Genomic DNA, 20,920 nt, shown 5'->3' with positions numbered 1-20,920 from the left:
AAACGGATTGAAATTAGGGTTTTTGAAAACTGTTCAGCCTAACAGATTTTCAAAGTTGATCCCTGCTGCTTGCAACTTCAAAAGTAATGCTCAGGAGACATATTTGTTTGTCTCGGATCTCTGCCGATTTTGTCATATACCTGTAATTTCTTTGCTTACTTTAATTTCCATAGCGACTGAGAGCGAGTAATAAGCAAAATTAAACAAAATGAACTGGACTGCCGTGACACAGCCCCTTTAAATCACTCGAGAACAATGGGTTATCTTAACCCATCTTTAAACAATGTGGCCCAGGACTCAGGATTCCGGATTCCACAAGAAAACTTCCCCGGATTACCTTACCTAGGGCGAGTTGATTCACGGGCCGATCCGATATGGCAACATTACCAGTTTTACAGGAAATTACTGCGATTATTATACATTGCACACATTTTCAGTCTTCTCACATTGGCTAAGAGCCTACATTTAATTTTGGAAATCAGGGCAATCTACAGATTAGTCAGTTATCTGCTAGCAGATAACTGACTAATCTATGGCTTGCGCACGCAATGAATGATCAATTCAATTCCTTGTGACGGTGTGTTCATCGCTATTTTCTTCAAAACAATAGAGAGATTTAGAGTCACGACGGCAAACGGCAAATTCAAGTTAAGAATTTCTCAAAATAGAAAATAAGTCAAAAACGATTCTTATGGATGAAAAGAATGCGAAAGTAATATATTTTTGTAGAAGTAAAGAACGTTAGATCACGTGATCAAGATAGCATTCGGCTCCTGTTGTGGTTCAAATTTACCGTTGCCGTAAACGTGATTCTAAATCTCTCTAATGTATAATAAAACAAATCTAAGATTCAGCTTTGTGATATCCTAAATCAATAACAAGTCTCGGCAGGTGTCATCAGCCTAGCCTCAGCCTTCGGCTCGGCTGATAAAACTTACCTCGACCTTGCTTCTCATTCTGGATATCAGAAAAACCTCATCCAATAATTGTTTATCATTAAGAATTTCCTGGCTCCATTCCTGTTTTCGGATTTGTGTTTATCATGATCAAAATCAGGTCCCGGTTGATCATGATAAACACAAATCCGAAAAGAGCCTGATACTAGATGACGCAACCCTGGTTGGATTAGGGTTAGGCTTGGGTAGATTCTGCCGGCAGAATTTCGAGCAGAATAAGCGATTTTTGACAGCAGAATAAGGCATTTCCGAGCAGAATTTGAGGAGAATAAGAGAAAATCAGCGGCTCTAATGATATGCGTAACAGCTGTAAGAGAAATTTAAAACTAAATAAAAAAAAAAATGGAAAATACCTTGTGATTAATTTGATTATTTAATAACTACAACACACTCGCATTAAAAGTAAGATGAATTACAACTTTTTGCGCATTACGAGTATCTAAATATCTAATTAGTTTTGGGAGGTCAGGCCCAGGTTCTCTTCTATATTTGAGAAAATAAGTACGGCCCAAAGGGCCGAAAATGTTTTGGATACCGAGCAGACTTCGTGCAGATTTTTCTTTTATTAACGGTGTCCAGGCAGAATTTTGAGCAGAATAACCGATTTTAACGAGTATTTCTGGCAGGCAGATTAAGCCTTGATTAAGCCATTTTACGAGTAGTCTTTTGTACATTATGCTGGCATTTTTTCGAGCATTTTAGTGAGGCAAAAACATTGAGCATTATTCGAGCATTTTAGTGGCATTTTCCCCGGAAAATTAATTTTTCCAAGAAAATAAATTACAAATTAACTTTTTTCAGGAGCCCATGCCCCATGAACTCCTGCTTTTTTAAACAAAATGAAGACTAGAATTCAAAATTCAACAAAAAACCTAATACAGCTGGTTTTTTTGGCTGTATTTATGAACTTGTACACGTTGTCGTTTTTACTTGCAACACTTGCACGCGAGTTTTGTAAGTGTAAACTTCGAAATCAATTTAAAAAACCGTTTGTATAATGAGCATTATCCGAGTTTTTTAGTGACTTTTTTGGGGAGACCGAGCATTTTAGTGGGAAAAATGGAGCATTAAGGTGGAGCATTTTAGTAGGGAAGCAAAAGCATAATGTACAAAAGCCTATTTGCGAGCAGAATTCAGTCACATGTCACAAACAGATTAGTATTCCCCAGTCCTCTGCATGTTCGGCGACCCGTAACATCGTTGGGTCTAATGTTTGCAGCAGCTCGGGTTTCGGAGACAGGAAGAGAATTTCGTATTAAAGTGCACGAAATGATGCCGTTGGAGGGTAGAAGCACAGAAGTTGAATCAGATGCTCATATCAAAGCATCTTCAAGCGATGAAGACGATCCAGGAAACGAAGAAATTCCCGGAGGTTAGTATACAGTAGGTTTGTAGCTGACGTTTGGGGTAAACTTTAATTAATAATATACATCACATGCAATGATGTAATTTTTGGTCCAGGGAGAACAAATGTAAAAGCTTGACTGGAATCTGCGATAAAAAAAAAATATATATATATATATAATGATATAGAATTATGTAGACCTAAGCGGTAACCAGCAGTAATCAGAGATTTGTAAGTGCGTTCAAATGTTTGAATTACCAATGAAATTGCTTTGTGCAGACCACGTCACCAAAGTGGAGAAGGTTGTTCGATTTAGTGAATAATGTGGATGACTTCAATCATGGAGGTTTGACAGAGCTATATTCTTTTTCGTTATTAAGACCGAAATATCATACAGTGTTTCCAGTGTATGGAACGCCAAGAAAGTGTGGCAAAAGTGCTCAAAAATTCAATAAGCTTTAATAGGTTGTATCATCGAGAATGTGATGTACTCAGGGTTGTAAGAAAGTTTTGAAGTAGACAAGTAAGCGGCCAGTCCAGGGATATTTTATTTAAAAAACGCCATCCATAAAGAAATGCTAAGCGGAGTAGCTGGCCAGTACTAACCAAGTACATGTAGGCAGCAGTTTTCACCAACAGCCAGCTACTTTTGACAACCCTATGTAGGGTTGCTAATTGCGTGTGTTACTTACTATGAGGTAAAATACAGGTTGGAAATTTGGCCATATATGTCTCTTGAAACTCAATATGTTGTTACAACCTGAAATATAGTCAACTCCTTTTATTACGGACACCGTGGGGGCGTCGAGGTACAGCTGTGAGTGAGGGTCCTTAATAGCAGGAGTTTGTTTCAGTCAAGCGTCTGTAATTTGTTTTCGCTGAGGATTTAGCTGCTGTCCATTTTATTGAGGTGTTAATGCGATCGCCCCCCCCCCCCCCCCCCAACAGGCCCCAAAGGTCTGCATTTTGATACTCAATATCCAAGTTAAGGAGTGCAGTCGGTTAAACTGAATTAAGTTTCAAACTGATTTTTAAACAAAATCAAAGAATGGAAAAAGCAGTAGTGTATTCACTGGGAAAGTAAAACCAGCTGCACTCCAGTAACCTGAGCCATTCATTTTTAGACCAGGAAAGGCTGTCTGGTCCCTCGCACTAATGCACATACATTATCAAGTTAAAATTGTTTTGGATGAGGTGGTAAATCTGTTTGCCACCAAACAACCACGGAGGCTGGAGCTAGGGACTATTCTGAGGGATTAGTTCCGCAGTATTTTGATGTATCATTTTACATCGTAAAATTACTCCTTTATAACTTAATTCAAACAGTTGTATTCGAGAAATGTAATATTCAGTTCCTATCGTGTACTTTAAAGTTACAATTTCTCACGTATTGCGACTTTCCTAGATAAACGGATCAGACAACAAAAAATACATTTCGGATGTTTGGTCCACTCTGGTCTTGTTAGCACCCCCCACATAAAATCCCGGTTACGAGCCTGTGTCGGTTATAGCGGGGTGTCCAGAAGGCAAGACTTGCCAGTAAATAGGTTGTAAATATTGATTCGTTCACTTATCTAAAAATCCACGGAACGAGGCAGACACACGTGTCACAAAACTGTTCCGCGTGGAAACAACGTTTTTTAGTGTCCATTAATGCAAAGTGCAAGTTTTCTGATATTGAAATCAGTTTGCTGGGGTTGTCAGACCTACATGTCTTCTAGTTTCACCTCATTTTAACGTGCCATTTGCTATAATATTATTGTTTTCTTTCTAGTGGGTAGATTATGCTGTTGAGGACTCCTAACTTAGCAAATGGTCGGTTTTGCTGCTTGACCCGCATTGAGAGGTCAAATGAACTGAGAAGTGATGAAGCTTGTCTGTTCCCTTGTCTGTTTCATTCATACTGTTTTCGTGCAGTTTTTGTTTCTGACAGAATTTGGCCACTGAAACAGTTATCATTTTCTTTGACCTGTCTTCCATGAAGTGTCAAGCTTTTTTACATTGTGGCTAAAAAACGTTTTAGTGAAGCTTTTTCTCCTCAGAGAATGAATTACTAAATTAATGGAGTTATTGTTTCTTTATTTTTCTATAAATGAGTGTGATGATTTGATCTCCACTATATTTTGTCATGCTGGCTTAGCTTTTTCAGAAGCTACACCAACTACTAGGGAAAATTTATTGTGTGTGTGACTCAGTCAAGATTGTTCATTTAGCCTGGGATGCACTGCATTTTGTTTTTCTTGATATGGCAATTGGTGGGTCTTTTTGACTGCCACTTTTTTATCAGGTAAGACCATTCAGGTTCTCCGCATGACCTGTGTGATTCTATTAAAAGCAACCAAGAATTACAGAGCGTGGATGTTGATCCCCTTCAGCTGCTTGAAACTTGAAGTGTGTTTTAGGAAGGCATTTTGTGAAAATTGTGGCACTTTCTTCTGTAGGTGAGTCAGAGGACCCTTCTTAAAACGAGTGGGCACAGAAGTACTCAGGCTGTGAGTACAGTCGATTACTTTGAACTCATTGTGGCTACTCTATGAGACAATGCCTTGGATTATGTCGAAGAAATTGCCAAAATAGGCGCTTCCATTACAATAGATTCTCATCGATGATGTTTTCATAACATGGCATCACTTTCATACGGAACAGCTTTGCAACACACCTGTCGGCCTCGTTCCAAGGATTTTAGGATAATTAACAAATTGATAATTACAACCTCTATATTTCAGGCTGTAACAACATATCAAGTTTCATGTGTCATACAGGTTGGATAGATAGCCTAAATTCCAAGATGTAAATTTACTACACTGTAAGCTATGTACAGCTGTATGCATATAAAAATTATATGGAGTTTTTTAACCCATTAAAAACACAGTACAGGGGGAGCACATTCTCTAAGATACAAACTAATTTATTTTATTTTTGAACTTTTTTGTCCCTCTTGGCATTCCATACCAGTGCTTATGTAGCTGCTCTTCTAATCAATATTAACCTGAGTGAAATATAAGATCAAACTTTAAGCAGAAAACGATGAAGTCTAAGGTTTATGACATATTTCCATTTTAGGCACTTGATTTAAAGGTTTTCCAAATTTGGTCAAAACTGACTGGTTATGAAAGTTAACATGAGGAATTGAGTCAATTAGAAAAAATAAATATATGAAAAATAAGTGATTGTTTAATCAAGTAGATTCGATCACCATTCTGGTTGGCTTTAATCCCCTGGCTAATTCTTCATTATTCCCATATTCTTAGAAATACAAGGTTGTGTAAGATGTCAATACTAAATCATAGTAATATTGTTGTCATAAACTGTATTAGCTTTAATTTTAACCGCTTGCAAAAAAAAAATTGTTGTTGTTGTTGTCATTGTCAAAGAACTTCCCTCGTTCTGTTTTCAGATAAAAGCAATTTGCTTATTAAAAATCAGAAGAACATCAGAAACCTCATTGGCTTTTGGTATGAATATGACTAACAACATTTTTTTTGCTTAGAGTGGTTTTCGTTTGAGTGTCGTAAAACCAAAACCAAAGTAATTACTCTGGCCAATCACATAGGACACAGACAATACATTGAACCAATCAAAACGCGAAGTAATTACATGTGGCTGACGCAAAGCACGGGAAAATGCATGCGAGCGCGTCACAATTGGCTTTGGTTTTACTTCTGATTGGATGAAAAGGTGGCGCGAATCTTTTAAGCCAATCGCATCGTGTAGAAAGTGCAAAACCAATTACTTTTCGACACTCAAATGAAAACCGCTCTAATATCATGAAGATCCTGCCTACTAAATTTTAAATCAGTTTGATTGGGCTCTGCTTATTCAACTGATAAATGATTAATACATGTACATATGTTGAATTGTACAGAACGGGAGAGATATAGGTACAGGTAGCAGTGAATTTTTAACTCTATGTCTCATGTGATACAAGAAATACATGTACAGGTGTATGGCTCACAGGATGGCAATTAAAAGGGAATCTAGGAAGTTTTTTTCTTACTTGACATACTCTTTATTTCCTTCTTATGTATTTATTATTATTATTATTATTATTATTATTAATATCATCATCATCATTATCATCATGAATTTTGTGGAGGAAAAAGCGAAGAGTGGTGCACAAAGTTAGTACAGTGGAACCTCAATATAATATTATAACAATTAAAGGGCCAAGGAACTGGGAAAATGTGTCTGCTTGTTTATAGTGGAAAGTGCACTTAGCTTATCCAGCCACACTGTAGTTTACAGGCATCCCATTCAAATACTTAGAAACAAATAATTCAAATACAACATAACAGGATTAAAAACCCCAACTGGCAGGAGGAAACCAGTTGGCTATTTACAAGCGTGGCCGACGATTTCAACTTGGGACAACCGAGAAGAAATCCAGTAAGTGGCCGGAGCAGGACGTGAACTCGGGACCACTGGATTGCGAGCACGATGCACTGACCACTCAGCCACACTGCTTCCTTATTTTACTATCACTATCACTATCACTATTGTTTGTCATACTGAGGTTTTCACTACCTGAAATCCCTTTTGCACTCCCCTCCCCTGCTGGACACACTTCAAATTTGTACTCACATGTACATGTATCTACAGCAATAATGGTTGACTTTTAAAAGGATGTAAGAATCCTGATCTTAATTACCTGGCAATGTTTTGATTCACAACAACAATATTGAGAATGTCATGTCATCATATTGCAGTATTGTTGCAACATTACTTTATTGAAGTTGCCACATTGATGTCCTAAAAATTGTCATTGCAAATCTTTGTGTGTAAAATTACCTTTAGTGGAATGAAATTTAAATACATGTCACTCCTTTTGTTTGAGATTGTATTTTTTTTAACTGGTATTAATTTCTTGAGGTTTCAATATTTTTCTAGGTTGCTGGGTTTGTGCAACAACTTTGGCTATGTTGTCATGTTAAGTGCAGCTCATGACATTCTTGCTGTCAATAGCACTGATCAGGTACTGAGAAATAATTTGTTAAAAATTCTGTGGCCACTTTTGTAACGGCTTGTAAAAGATACATTACCATGGTAGCAAAATTTCAGGATCTCAAATTATGATCTTTGTTGACGGTGATGGCTATTTGCATTGTCGAACAATGGAGAAAAGTATGGGCTACTGTTCTGTTCCCGAGTGCGATCATGCGTTGGAAAGTTATACTGTACATGTCAGTTTTTTTGTTTTTGCTGCCGTATTTGCAGAATCAGGGATTGTTGAGATCCAGAAATTTTGCTACCATGGCAACATGTAGCAATTTCTCCTTTCTACAGGGTTCACATGCACCTTGAAAGTCATTGAAAATTGCAGTCAGTGCTGGATTAAAGTCCTTGAATTTCGGTGCCTACTTTATCCAACCCATATTGTCAAGAAAGAAAGACCTTCAGGATAAAACTGCTTATGTTGTGGAAGAACTAAAAAACATTTGAATGGAGTCCTTGAAAAATGGGAAATGTGTCCTTGAAAGTTGTTGAAAAGTGCTTGAATTTTTTTGTTCAAAAAAGGGTACGAAACCTGTTTCTAATAATAATTACTTTTATGCAAATAGAGTTTAACCAATTATCTACATTGGATGGAAGCAAGATCTTTGCCCTATTTTAGTCATGTAGATTTTTTATTTACACTGGATGTTAATAATTAAAAGTATTTGGTATTACTTAACCCCCATAAATGTACACGCAATAGCCAATTTTGCCTTCGGTTAACCTAAATTAAAGCAACAGGGCTGTTTATTTCAGCTAGGTTACACTGTATTAATAAAATTGAATAAAATTTACCATTTTAGGCAGCTGCAACCAACTCAAGCAAGTCAGAGTTGACACAATCCTCAAATGTCTCTGATGGATTAGAGTGCAATCCTCTGTCAACTGGGGTATGTATTATTTAGATTCCCGTAAGTTCATGTACAAACCTGCTGTACTCACAAATGAACCACCTTCGATCCCTAATTGACTCTGATTTTTATAATCTGTGGATGAAATCCATGATGAATTAACCATTCAAATGACTCCATCTTAGGATTTTACAAACAGGAATTAATTTTCCCAAGCACTCAGGCAATATACTGTAGGCCCACTTGCGTAGCCAATCAGAATACAGGATTCACTCTGTCTTGCATTGCTCCTTTGCAGCCAAAATAATAATAATAATAATGATAATTATTATTATAATTATAATAATTATAATAAGACGCTACTGCCTTTTGACAATAAAGTGCATCACAACATTTAAATGTGGAGTAATTAACCTTCATTTTCCTTTACAGACTGTTTTGCTGGCAGACATTTTGCCAACTCTTATCATAAAGATAACAGCTCCTTTCTACATGCAAAAAATTAAGTACAGGTATACTTAATTTTTGTTGTTATATCTTAACTATTTACACCGTTTTACTAGTCTTTAATGACACTATTATAAGGTTTATCCTTCTTATAAAATCTTCTTTTAAAATTTATTTGCAGTATACGAATAGCAATCTGCGTGCTCTTTGCCTTCGCAAGTTTTTTTGTTGTGGCATTTTCACATGTCCTTTGGTTTAGTCTCTTGGGTAAGAATTCTGCTCCATCTATATGCAGTTCTTAGTGTAGTTAAGGGTTTTACATGAAGTTTCCATTAAGTCTTACCTCTGATATTAAACCTACAGTTAAATCGTTTCTTTTGCGTTTCCAGCCAAGCGGAAGCAAGCCCCCGGGGGGGGTGGGGTACTTTGGCGATGTGCCGCTGGGACCCTGGAACCCTTAACCTATACCAGAGCTAGTCAGCTGAATTTTGCTACCCTATACTAGAGTAAACTCCCCAAATCCCTCCTAACCTAGAGTAGCTGTTTTCCAGAAACTACTGAGGTCACTAGCACAGTCTAGCCAAAACAAAACCTTATACCACGATCCCTAATCTAGATAAAATCTTCAACGAACTGATCAGTTTCCTAAAAAATGATACCCTATTCTAGAGCCAAACGCTCTGATTTATATACCCTATCCTAGAGTAAACTGCTTGAAAACCATACCCTTCACAGCGGCACAGCATACCTATATAGCCCATATATTGCAATACCCTCCCCCCCCCCCCCCCCCCCCACGGGAAGCAAGCGCGAGTCATGCAGGCGCCAGAAGAGGCACGAGAGTCACGGTTTTTGTTTTCTTTTGTTCTTTTTTATTATTAGTCACGCCACTCTTGTCGCGCGTGACTCTCCCTCGCTACTCCTCTGAAATACAAAATATAACGCCCGCTCTGCAGGCTTCACATCTGTTTAGTTTTAGCTTACTGTTCATGTCAAATGACATCATGTTCCCATGACAATTGTAGGGCAAGTAATTGTCATTGAGCCACAGCCGAGTTGTTGCCTGAATGATGGTTATAATCGCATTTGACGTCCTCAATGCACCTAACTAAAGAGGCGCGCCAACTGCAAAATGGATTATATTGGTTTAAATCATTTCGATGAATTAAAAGTAGACTAAACTTGGTGATTTTCGAGAAGTCCTTTCCTCGCTTTTCAGTATTTTGGGGTTGAACGAAGCAACACGAAACAACTGTGACTGTAAAACTTTTTCTTACGTGGAACACTATGATCACGTTGATGATAACGACAAAGGCGGCGGTGGGAGCCTTTGAATGATAGAAGCCATAGGGATTTTTTTCGGAAATTTACCTGATTTACGGTATTTCATGTATGTGACCTGCATTGTCCTTACTGTTACATTGATGCATTAATTTGATCATGATTTTCTTGTTCAGGTGTTGTATTTGCCAGCATAAGCTCAGGATTTGGTGAAATAACGTTACTTAGTTATTCAGCTTATTTCGACAAGTAAGTTATCCAGTCACAGTTTAATTGAGTTTTGACTGTATTTTCTGTAAAGCAAACCTGTTTAACGCTGATGCATCTGCGAGGCGCACACTAGCGAGAGTCCTGTGGGTGTCAAACAATTCATACACCGGCTGCTTTGCTCTGACTTTCTGTTTGTTGCTTTTAGGGATGTCGTTTCCACATGGTCCTCGGGAACAGGTAGGAGAGGTCACCGAGTTGTGAAAGTTGTCACAGGAAGACGAAACGCACTGTTAGCTACCCTACGAACATGTTGCACCTGTTTGGGTTATAATGCGATTGTCTTAGCGGCGAAGCTGTCGGCGAAGGGAATGGTTCGCTGCTCGGTCTCTTCCCGCGCTTTCGGCTCTGCCGCTAATAGGCTTACGTGATACCCCAAATAAGTGCAGTGTGCTCGCAGGATAACGCACAGTGGGCGTGGGAAAGCTGTTACTAATGTACGTGTACAGAATATGACACAGAGAAGAAAAACAAACAAAGAATCTTGAAAAGGTTTCTTATTATTCGTGCCCCAATATTTAGATAATTTATGGGGTTATTTTGGCCAGGAAAATTGGATGTAACTTTAGCCGTGTCTATATCACATAGAAAGATCCTCATTGGCCGTTTTCACCCTAGAGACGGATAATCCATCTTCAAAATCAGTCAAAATTGACAAAAAAAACAGATGGATAAAGTCAGGCGGATCGTCCATCCAAAATTAAGACCGTTCCATTTTCAAGTTAAGACTTACAATCAATCTGACGTGAATTATCCAACGGATAAGCAGTTTCTAGTGTGAATACGGCCAAGGAAGGGTAATTTTCTTTGTATGTTCTTTATGAATAATAAGCGAGTTTTTTAAACATCGACAACAACAGAGTCTCTGTCGGTAGCGAAACTCCGCAGTTGGTAGACGGTGTATGGCTAGAATAGGATTGGTCTGAATTGTACCCACTAGCTCGTGGAGGCCAGTATTGTGACGAGTGTAAGGCCTCGCCTACGCGTATTCTGATATTTTTAATAACCGAGATTTTTTTGGTCTGTTTTAGCCTTCCGTCCACACGTAAACGGAGTTTTTGGGCACCAAAAAGGCAGGTTTCGAAAACGCCGGCTTCTCGTTTACGTTTGGACGGACAAAAGCGGTGATTTTCGAAAACGATGATGCCATACATCACATACTGCAAGCATTACGCATGCTCCATGCAAGAGATGTTACAAGCAGTACCCATGATCCTACGCATGGAAGGGATGTTATCGAATTTCCATCGTTTCAGCGTTTTCATGTAGACGGGGGCAAAACGATTCAAATACGCAGCGTGTGGACGCGCTTTTTTTGAAAATGGAGAAAAAGAGTCTCCGTTTTCAAAAACATACGGATACGAGTGGATGACGCCTAACCACTATTCTGTTGTACATGCAGGAGCTGCTGGTGTGTTCGGTGCATTGGCTTATGCTGGCTTCACATCAGCCGGAGTATCTCCAAGAAATACAGTGTTAATAATGAATGTTATACCATTCACCTTAGGAATTAGGTGAGTTTGCGGTCTTCTTCGCGTGTAGGCAAAGGTCGCATTAGAGACCTTTAGATTCGAGAACAGGAACGACTACGAGTAGGAGATTTGACTGAAAGTGTTTTCGCATATTCTAAAAAAATAGACTCCCCAGAAAGCTTCGTTGTTTTTGTTGTTGCTGTTGTTGTTGTTGTTTCGTCACCAGAAACGTTAGCAGTGTTATCTTTATTTTAATTATCCTGGTGGCAAAAGGACAAAATCTCTAACAATTTATGACTTGTTTTTCTTGAACAAAAACTCGTAGCAGAATGTCGACAACTATCACGTTTTCCCACCAAAATGACGCAGGTCACGCGTACGCACTACTTAGTATTGAGAAAATCTCGTACTCGAAGTCCTCGTCTTAGAATCTGAAGGTCTCTATTATCTCCCTGGGCGCCGTACAACCTGTTTACGCCATTTCAGCCTCTCTTGTTCAGGGGGTGTAGATAGCATTACGGTTATTTTCTTTATTATTACAGCCATCATAAACAGCTTCATTGCTCGAAGAGCAGGCTCATATAGTGCTAGAAATTATAATAATAATCAATGATAATAATGAATGATGATGTGAACTGCGGAAATGCAATTTTAAAATTATGAAGATATTATCGTCGCAATTGCAAATTAACCCGAAAAAAATAATGGGGACTTCAACAGGATTCGAACCCATGGCCTCTGCGTTAGCGCTGCAGTGTTCTAACCAAGACTCTTACATTGGGGGCAGGCCAATTTGTTATTAACTCGTGAAAGGATTGAAACAAAAAATGATGATGTGAACTGCGGAAATACAAATTTAAAATAATGAAGATATGATCGTCGCAGTGGTAATTTGCAATTCAAGCAATTGGAAATTAACCCGAAAAAAAATTTTAATAATGATAATAAATAGAAAAGAAAAAGCAAACAAGTGTTATTGGAACAAAAACTTTTCATACTTTTTGATCAAGTACAAAGAAAATCATTTTCACAGTTTGCCATTCGGGCAAGCTGAAGCTAACATTTACTAGCCCAGACGTCATTTCAACTAGCCCCAAAAGCTTTTTGAAGAGCAGAATTGATCTCACAGTTCTTCTGTTATTCGAATTCCTCAAAAAAGGTCACTTTCCCGTCGGGCAAGTTAAAAACAGAGTTCACTAGCTCGATAGCAAAATCCACTAGCCCCGGGCTATCAAACACCACTTTCTTTGTACGCTGTAATGATGCATTTGTTTGCCGTCATTGCAAGGCTGCGACGGGGGACTTGGCGACGTTCTACTTAAACACTCGACGTCACATTTTCAGGTCGATCATTTTTTCTCTTACTAAGCTAGGATGTCGTCCAGAGAAAATTCAACCCCTGAAAAAATTCCCTACCTTGGTTAAATCGCGGAATAAAGTTTGAGAGGAAAAAGAACGCGACCTGACCTCACCTTCTTTTTCTTTCTTTCTTTCTTTCTTTCTTTCTTTCCTTTCTTCTTTTAAATTAGTTATTGGTTTATACTGGAGCAGCCTCGAAGTGTCCGAGAAGAGGAGCCTTTATTATCCAACGCAGGAAATGACAGTGTAGCTGAAACTGGTGAGAAGTGTTCTCCGAGTATTTGATGGAGATAAAGAAAGTGGTAAATGTTAGCCCTAAGAGTGACCAACAACAGTTTTCTCCTCGTAATATCAATACATTATCAAAGGAAAAGGTTATGAGATTTAATCAAGTGATCACCTCAGGAAAAATGCTTTGATCGTTTATCAAATTCTCTCAACTACTTCTTTAAGGATATGTATGGAGATCGGTTTGGAGAATTTGTATGTGGATGTCGGTGGGATATTGCTGTTTTAGGTGCCTTTACCCTTACATAAAATGCTTCTGTAGAGTTTTGAAGAAGCACTAGCCATAATAATTTTTTTGGCGATTTTTGCAGGGATACCATTAAAACTTGAAAAAGTTCGCCCAACCTTGCCATGCCCATCCTTGCCATGCCTCGCAACAGACGGCAGGAAACAGTTTCAATGCCTACTTGTAGTCTTATTTTTGGAATTCAATATTGATGCGAAGACTAGCTTTTTAAGAAGACAGCAAATAGCAAGACATAGCTACTTTAAAATATAGTATGAAATAGCAAAACTCGACCGTTATTTTTGGAATTCAATGGCTGCGAAACATACTATGTTACATAGCCCTTTTAACCAAGGCAATAACACAAGAAATCATCTTCGTCATCACGGACGGCCTTTTGGTGGTTTGATCGGTTCAAGTGACTTGTAGCCGGTATTCGCCTTGAGGGTGTCTGTAGTTCTCCTTCTTGGACTTACCATTGATGTGTTTTCAATGTCCGGCTAGACCCTTCCACGGTATTTTCGACTTTTGAGTGGGAAGAGTTAGCGAAAATCCGTCAACGCGGCGGTAGCCTGTGTACAGCCCCCACTCCCCGCGGAAATAATGGGAGAAGGCTCTTCTTGCTCGGTATAGAGTAAAGCGATTTTAGAAATGTGTCTCTCTCAATTGCTCGATGGAAGTAAGTCGCGTACACCGGCATTTTGAGACATGAAACACGAGGCACGGAAATTTTGGTCGGCGGAAACTATTGTTTTTAATTTATGTAAAATTATTCTCATACACGATTAACAACGGTGAATTACAGATGCACGCCACTTCTCCTATTTTTTCTCAGGGGAGGGGGTGGCTGTACACAGGCTACGCGGCTCGTTCTAAGTTAAAAAGTGATTTGTTGAAATATAACGAAGATGTATATAGCTCCGCAAAATCACCGAATTCTACAGACGTTTGTGTGGTCGGGGGGGGGGGGGGGGGGCAAGCTCTTACTCTCCACCGTACAAATGTGTGCGCTAGATTATTTTGCTTCGTCTTTTTCCTTTTTTTTTATTCATTTTAGATTTAAACTTAAGTCCTATATTCTCTCTCATTTGTAGAACCGGGAGACCATCCTAGTAATTCTTTATCTTTGAAAACAAAACTCGATATAACCAAGGTAAGATCGCAGCGCTCGGTAGCGCTTTCCGAGTCATTTTATCTCTACTTTACCTCCATTTAAGGGGCGGTACTATAAATGCGCAGTCCCTGTACAGCGTCTTGAGCTACGTGCGAACGGACGCAATAACTCACAACATTGTTTTGCCAACAATGTCGTGAATTGTTGCGATCGTGTTGGCAGTGCTGTGCAAACGGATGCAACAACTTCCAACAATGATGCATCGTGCATCACTGCATCGTGGGAAGAATACAACTCATAAGACGTGCTGTCTCCAAGGAGACCATGTGTTATGCGTGGCCCCAACAATGTTAGAAGAGCTGTGCAAACGGATCCAACATTGTTGCGCTACGCTTGGTCGATCACGGAACAACATCCAACAACATGCAACAGGGTGTGCAAACGGACGCAACATTTAACATCCAACAATGTTGGGAGTTGTTGGCCAACAATGCTGCGTCCGTTTGCAGGGGGCTTGACAAGACCTTCTCGGTCAATGCATTTCGGTGACGTATCCCAGAGAAACGGACCACGTGACCCGAATCGCATGGGCCGGGCGGAAAATGAGGTGTAGGGACTAAACATGGGCAGTACCACCCTAGTTTCAGGCTTCTTCGGGAATTAGCGTTGCTGAGAAGTTAGAGCGTAGACATGCAATCCAGAGTCACCAAGTTCAACTCTTCGTTCAAGTAAACATTCCTAATTACCGAGTAATTATTCTTAATTTCTGCGTTTATTTACAAAATTGAGCAGAATTCACGTGATACTTAGTTTTTTCTTCATCTGGTTTCCATAAAATCGTCCGGATCATCCTGATCTAGGCTCCCTACGCAGCCACTCTTTGTGTTGTCACGCAACGATGCATGGGAGGAGCGTTGCGTGACAATTACCTGTAAGAGATTTCTTGATCACCCAAAACGTCTCAACATGTGTATAGGCGATCAGAGCAATCATGTGAGAATACCTCTGATGAGGGGCGGTGGGTTGATCGATCTTTTATCTGTTGTCACACAGCTCACGCTGTAACATAGTGAAATCATGATCTTGCAGCCAAAATTACAAAAACTACTTATTCAGAGAGCCTGCAGTACATCAATGCTCAGAGAACCGCAGAGCATCTTATTGGCCATGTCACGATGCGCTAAAGTTGAAGTATAAGTTTTAACTTACCTAGTTAACGATGGTGCCTCTCATCCCTTTCCACTACTGCAGCGGGACGCGATGAGAGGCGGCTGTATTCTTTAACGTCCCACGCAGAATTTTCTTTTTGCTCGTCACACAATCCTCCCCAAGTACAGATGGGGAAGGAATCTATGACGAAGCCCTTAGAACGTCTGTAATCTTCAGCTCAAATTTACAGTGTAACCTATTACTAGTTTTCAACCACCTGATAAGGTGACCATGTTGGTTGACAAAACAATATATCCATTTTTTTTCGCGGAATTTGCACAAGAAAAGAATTTTTTTCCCAGGGAGGGAAAGGCACAAGTCCGTTCTTGCCCACCAACAGGACGGCTGTGACATCACTTGAAAAGCAGCAATTTCAAACTGTGATAGTTAAATTCCTTTTTAATCTCTCTACAAGAGATTTGTGGAGATAATTATGCGCATTTTCATTCTAAAATTGAGCAATCTAACAAATACCACTTATGTGTTAGGCTACATGGAATATCAGACTAAACCCTGCTATTAATGTTGTTGTTTTTTCAGTCGTTACTGAAGTATATGCTTCCCTTGTTCTTTGTATATTTTGCGGAATATTCCATCAACCAAGGTCTGGTAAGTTGAGTTTAAATCTAGTATGTGAACGTCACTGGTATTGAATATGAAACGCTGAACACAACACTTAATCTGCGTACGTATTCTAAAATACCAGAGCTGCTTTTTGTGAAAAATGCTGGAAAGCATTTCTTTGATAAGGGATACGGAACTGCAATCTCGGACAAAATAGATAAAAAACTTACACCTCTGCCACGCCCCCCCCCCCCCCCCCCTCCTCCCCAATTCAATGGGAAAATGGCGCGTTTTGGCTCAGTTTCGCGCGGCTTCGTCCCTGATTTTGGGGGAGGGGGGGCAGGGATGGTGGTTTGCTGGGCATTTTATTTTGTCCAAGGTTCTAGCTCTCGCACCCATATACAGCCGAGGCCCCTCGGGTGTAAGGGCCGCTGTTTAAATTTTTGAGTGCTAACCTTAGCCTTTACTATTTTGCTACTCTATTATGGACTTGACACAAACAAGCCTAGGCTATTGTTACCAAACAACTCTAGTCCCATAAATGATATGTACGGTTTTCTAGACAAACTGGATGAAATTCTGTGATTTCGATGCCCTATTCCAGCTTAAATGACGTAAAAACCCTACCTTGCTAAGCGGCATACCTGTTGAGTAGAGTTATATAGTAGTACCCCTCCCCCTCCACATCTCATTAATAGGGAGTTTAAGCAGCGACGTTTTTTAGCGACGCACGTCAACCGGAAGTGAGCATTTTTGTCTTTCAGAGAATATGCATTGGCTCTACCAAATTTGTATGCTAACTGTCTTTATTCTTATAGAGACGATTTGCTTAAGATTTTATTAAAAATCACGACCGAAGAGTTAAAAAAGTCCCCTTCCGGTAGATTTGCGTCGCTCAAGAACGTCTTGGCTTAAACTCTCTATTCAGTTTTTACGAACACATTACTATCTTGGAGCCTGGAACAGTTAGGTTGGATGGGTGGGGGGTGGAGGGGGTAAAGGAAACAAAGAAAAGACGTTTCCGCGTATTACCCACCTGACATTGATTGTGGTTTTTCTTTAGCATGAACTGATTTACTGGAATGGAATCTGGTTGACACCGTCAGAGCAATATAGATGGTGAGATAAAGGCCCTTCCTACTAGTGAATCCATTCTTATACAGATTTTTTTTTGGGGGGGGGGGGGGAATTCACCCCCAACAAGCACATTTAACATTCTAAGCGAGTTGGAATAAACGCGACAAAGTTTGATAAAGGCAATTTCATTTTAGTGTTTACTTTCCGCTGCCGCTGCAGTCTTTATCACTAAAACTCGATCTTATTGATGTAACTGAGCCAGTATTGGCGAGTTAAACTTTTAACTTAGGTAAAACTTTGTTCCAAACAGTTAACATGACCATTGTTCACGTGAGTGAAAATGCTGTAAAAAAGATGTTTCGAAATACAATAGATTTACTTTCAATTTCACCATCACCATCATTGCGCAAATGCAATCTATTGACATTCCAGCCCTAGCAGTGAAGCTGGACTTTGGAATCTGTAATTCAGCTCAAGGAATCCGAAATTCAGTACCTAGAATCCGGAGTCCACAGCGTGAAATCCAGAATCCAAGACTGTCTTGGATTGCCTTACACGATTATACGGTAGTAGACGTTTACTTATCCTTTCCTACCCAGGTACCAGGTGGATTATCAAATTGGCGTTCTCATATCTCGTTCGTCAGTGAATATTTTTCCCATCCACAGAATCTGGCTACTAGCTGTATTGCAGGTATTCTAAGTGCTTGTTTGATATTTTAACAGAATTTCATCGTATCAGCTCTCTAAGTATTAGTTTATTGTCTTTTGTCCTGGCTCTGAGCTCTTGCGACGAAAGACGAATGATTTTTTGTCTAAATCACTGCATATCACTTATCAAGAGTGGTGGACGAAGTAGCCGGGTTCTCTTTACTGACGTTCGATCACATTAGCAGTAATTATCATCGATATTAGACCCCGTCCACAAGTATCCGTTTTTGAATAGGATGATCTAATTACGATTTTCCTAAAGACGCATATGGAACGTCTGTAAAGGTCACAGCATTCCATAAGAAACAATTCCAGATAAAAATGCATTATTGAAAATTTTATCCGAACTACGTCCTGGTTTTTTTTAGAACGTGAATCTCGTCGTACTCTTATGTGAAGCGTACTTTCATTTCCTGCCGTCTGTGTGGATCATGTTCGTCATCATTTTGTACGAAGGACTTCTTGGTGGTGCGTGCTACGTCAATGCATTTTACAGAATATCTAAAGAGGTGAGCCATATTTCCTTGAGTAATGAGGCTTTTTCCATCTTTAACAGACCTTATTCACACGATACCAGCCATCTTTGTACGCGCTAAAGGACTGATAGGATACAAGTAATGTCAGATGGTTTCTCATGGGGCAAACAACCGATAAAATCTACGAGAAAAAAAATCGCCGTCGAGTTTGCTTATTGTAGACAACAAAGAGTAAAAGACACCCAAAGGTGGTGGTGGGGGGTCTCGTTTTGAAAGAATAAACAAACTCGACCGCGATTTCTCATATTGGCAAATTTTGGCGCTTGTTTGTCCCCTGAAAAACCACGTGATATTGCTTATATCTCGTCAATCTTTAAGCACATTCAAAGATGGTGGGTATCGTGAATAAGATATATTTGCTGATTTTTCTTTTTTCCTTTTTTTTTTTAATGAAAACAATTATCGAATAAGATATAAGTTACTAATTACAAGTTTCTACCTTTAATCTAGATTAAACAAGAGTACAGAGAGTTCTCGATGGGTGTGGCAAGTATGGCGGATAGCTGCGGTATTGCACTGGCTGGGGCCGTCGCTTTACCGACTCACAATGCCCTTTGTTCATACTGGAGAAGCAAAATGTGACGCTAACCCATGCCTGGGCTGCTACGATGAAAAAATTATATTGAAATTGCTGTATCTAAATTCTTACAAAAAGGGAATATTTTTTCATTCTATCGTTGCATTGTTTGCAGTACTAATTTTTTGAATTAACAGAACTTGACTGTTAGAAATGAATACAGATTATTTATTTGAGAGAGTTATAATTTCACCTCCTTGAATCAATAGAGAGATTTAGAACGACCTTTACGGCAAACGTGAATATTTTATCACTTAACCGAGTTTTCTCTTTACCTGTTGTTTGCGGTTTATTACTTCTGCAAAAAAAGAATTTTTTCGCGTCATTTGTATCCACAAGAAGTTTTTGAGCTGTTTATGAGCGCATATTTTCTATTTTGAGAAAATTCTCAACTTGGAACTGACTTTTGCTATTTGCAGTGAACATGACTCTGAATCTACTATATTCGCTCCTTTTTTGAGTAGATTAGATAATTTGTCAAATTATCGCAGGTGATCTCGGACGATGTCGGGAAGTACAGTCGACTCCCGATAACTCGAACCCTCGCTGACTCGAATCAAAATCGATTTCCCATGGATTTCCTTCGTACATTTGCTATAGTTTTACCGTCCCGCTAACTCGAAGTAATTTTTGTTTTCCTTCAGATCATTCCTATATAATTTTACCCTCGATAACTCGAACCATTCTTTAAGCTCTTGACAAGTGGGAAAAAAGTGTACTACAGTCCGAAACATTGAAATTATTTTAACAACCATGTATTCTTTGTCTTATATTTTTGTCAGTCCAGTTTAAATACAGTGTCCAGCACTGTGTATTTATCAAGCCTTGAATTGTGCATGTTACTTGCATGCATTCCCCATCCCATTTCCTCCTTTCCGGTTATTTACTTCGTACTCCCGATAACTCAAACTCCCGCCAATTGCAACTCGAACGTTCTACGATTTCCCTTGAAGGTTCGAGTTATCGGGAGTCGACTGTATAACTGACAAGTCATTGCAAAATAAATAAAAGAAAGAATAGAATATAATAAGAAAGGAAAGGAAACTCATCCTTTTGTGAATATAAAATACACACGCTCATTCTCTTATCAATCAGATTTTTTTAACAGTTTTTTTTAAGAATTTTATAAAACTGTACTAACACAAAAATACCATTTCTTTTTATAATAGTAGCTTAGTACATACTAGTGACTGAATGTTGTTCTTTTCCCGAATAAAAAAAATAGTCATTAGAAAACTGCTATGTACACGTAAAATAAAATCGATTCTTTTTAAAAAAGCATTCTGATTTATGTTATTGTTATTTACATGTTCTTCATTCATAATTGTATAGTTCCTTCCAAATAAATATATTCTAGTTACTTGGAACTTTTAGAATGTTAAAAATGATCTATTTTGTTTTATAACCTTCCTTTTTGAAAAATTTGCTTTTTTTGCGCGAAGAAGGTAGTCATGAAGTGTAGCACAGGTTATTGGCAGTAAAACTAGTTGATATCGTGTTAGACGATACAGAAGTTTGTAAGAAGAAAATTTGTTTTAGTTAATATGGGCCAGTGTTGGTTATGGTGAAGATGATGGTGATTGATGATGGTGGTGATGATGATGATGGTAGTGGTGGTGGTGGTGGTGGTGGTGATGGTGATGCCGATG

The 20,920-nt window shown here is 39.0% G+C and overlaps 1 protein-coding gene across 1 annotated transcript; it reads left to right on the top strand.

Moving 5' to 3' along the window:
- Window positions 1–2,220: 2,220 nt before the first annotated feature.
- On the top strand, window positions 2,221–20,552 carry LOC140948212 (battenin-like). The gene is made up of 17 exons (XM_073397431.1): window positions 2,221–2,328; window positions 4,589–4,742; window positions 5,676–5,756; window positions 7,189–7,273; window positions 8,097–8,183; window positions 8,577–8,656; window positions 8,773–8,858; window positions 10,049–10,121; window positions 10,288–10,319; window positions 11,542–11,653; window positions 13,141–13,214; window positions 14,579–14,637; window positions 16,348–16,416; window positions 17,435–17,490; window positions 18,048–18,141; window positions 18,527–18,667; window positions 19,145–20,552. The coding sequence occupies exons 1-17, from the start codon at window positions 2,226–2,228 to the stop codon at window positions 19,274–19,276; spliced, it is 1,518 nt and encodes a 505-aa protein (XP_073253532.1). The 5' UTR covers window positions 2,221–2,225; the 3' UTR covers window positions 19,277–20,552.
- The last annotated feature ends 368 nt before the right edge of the window (window positions 20,553–20,920 follow it).

Source organism: Porites lutea, chromosome 9 (genome assembly GCF_958299795.1).
Source record: "Porites lutea chromosome 9, jaPorLute2.1, whole genome shotgun sequence".
In the NCBI taxonomy this organism is placed as follows: Eukaryota; Metazoa; Cnidaria; class Anthozoa; order Scleractinia; family Poritidae; genus Porites; species Porites lutea.
The sequence above is the reverse complement of the archived record's forward strand: the minus strand, read 5'-3'. Positions and strand labels throughout refer to the sequence as shown.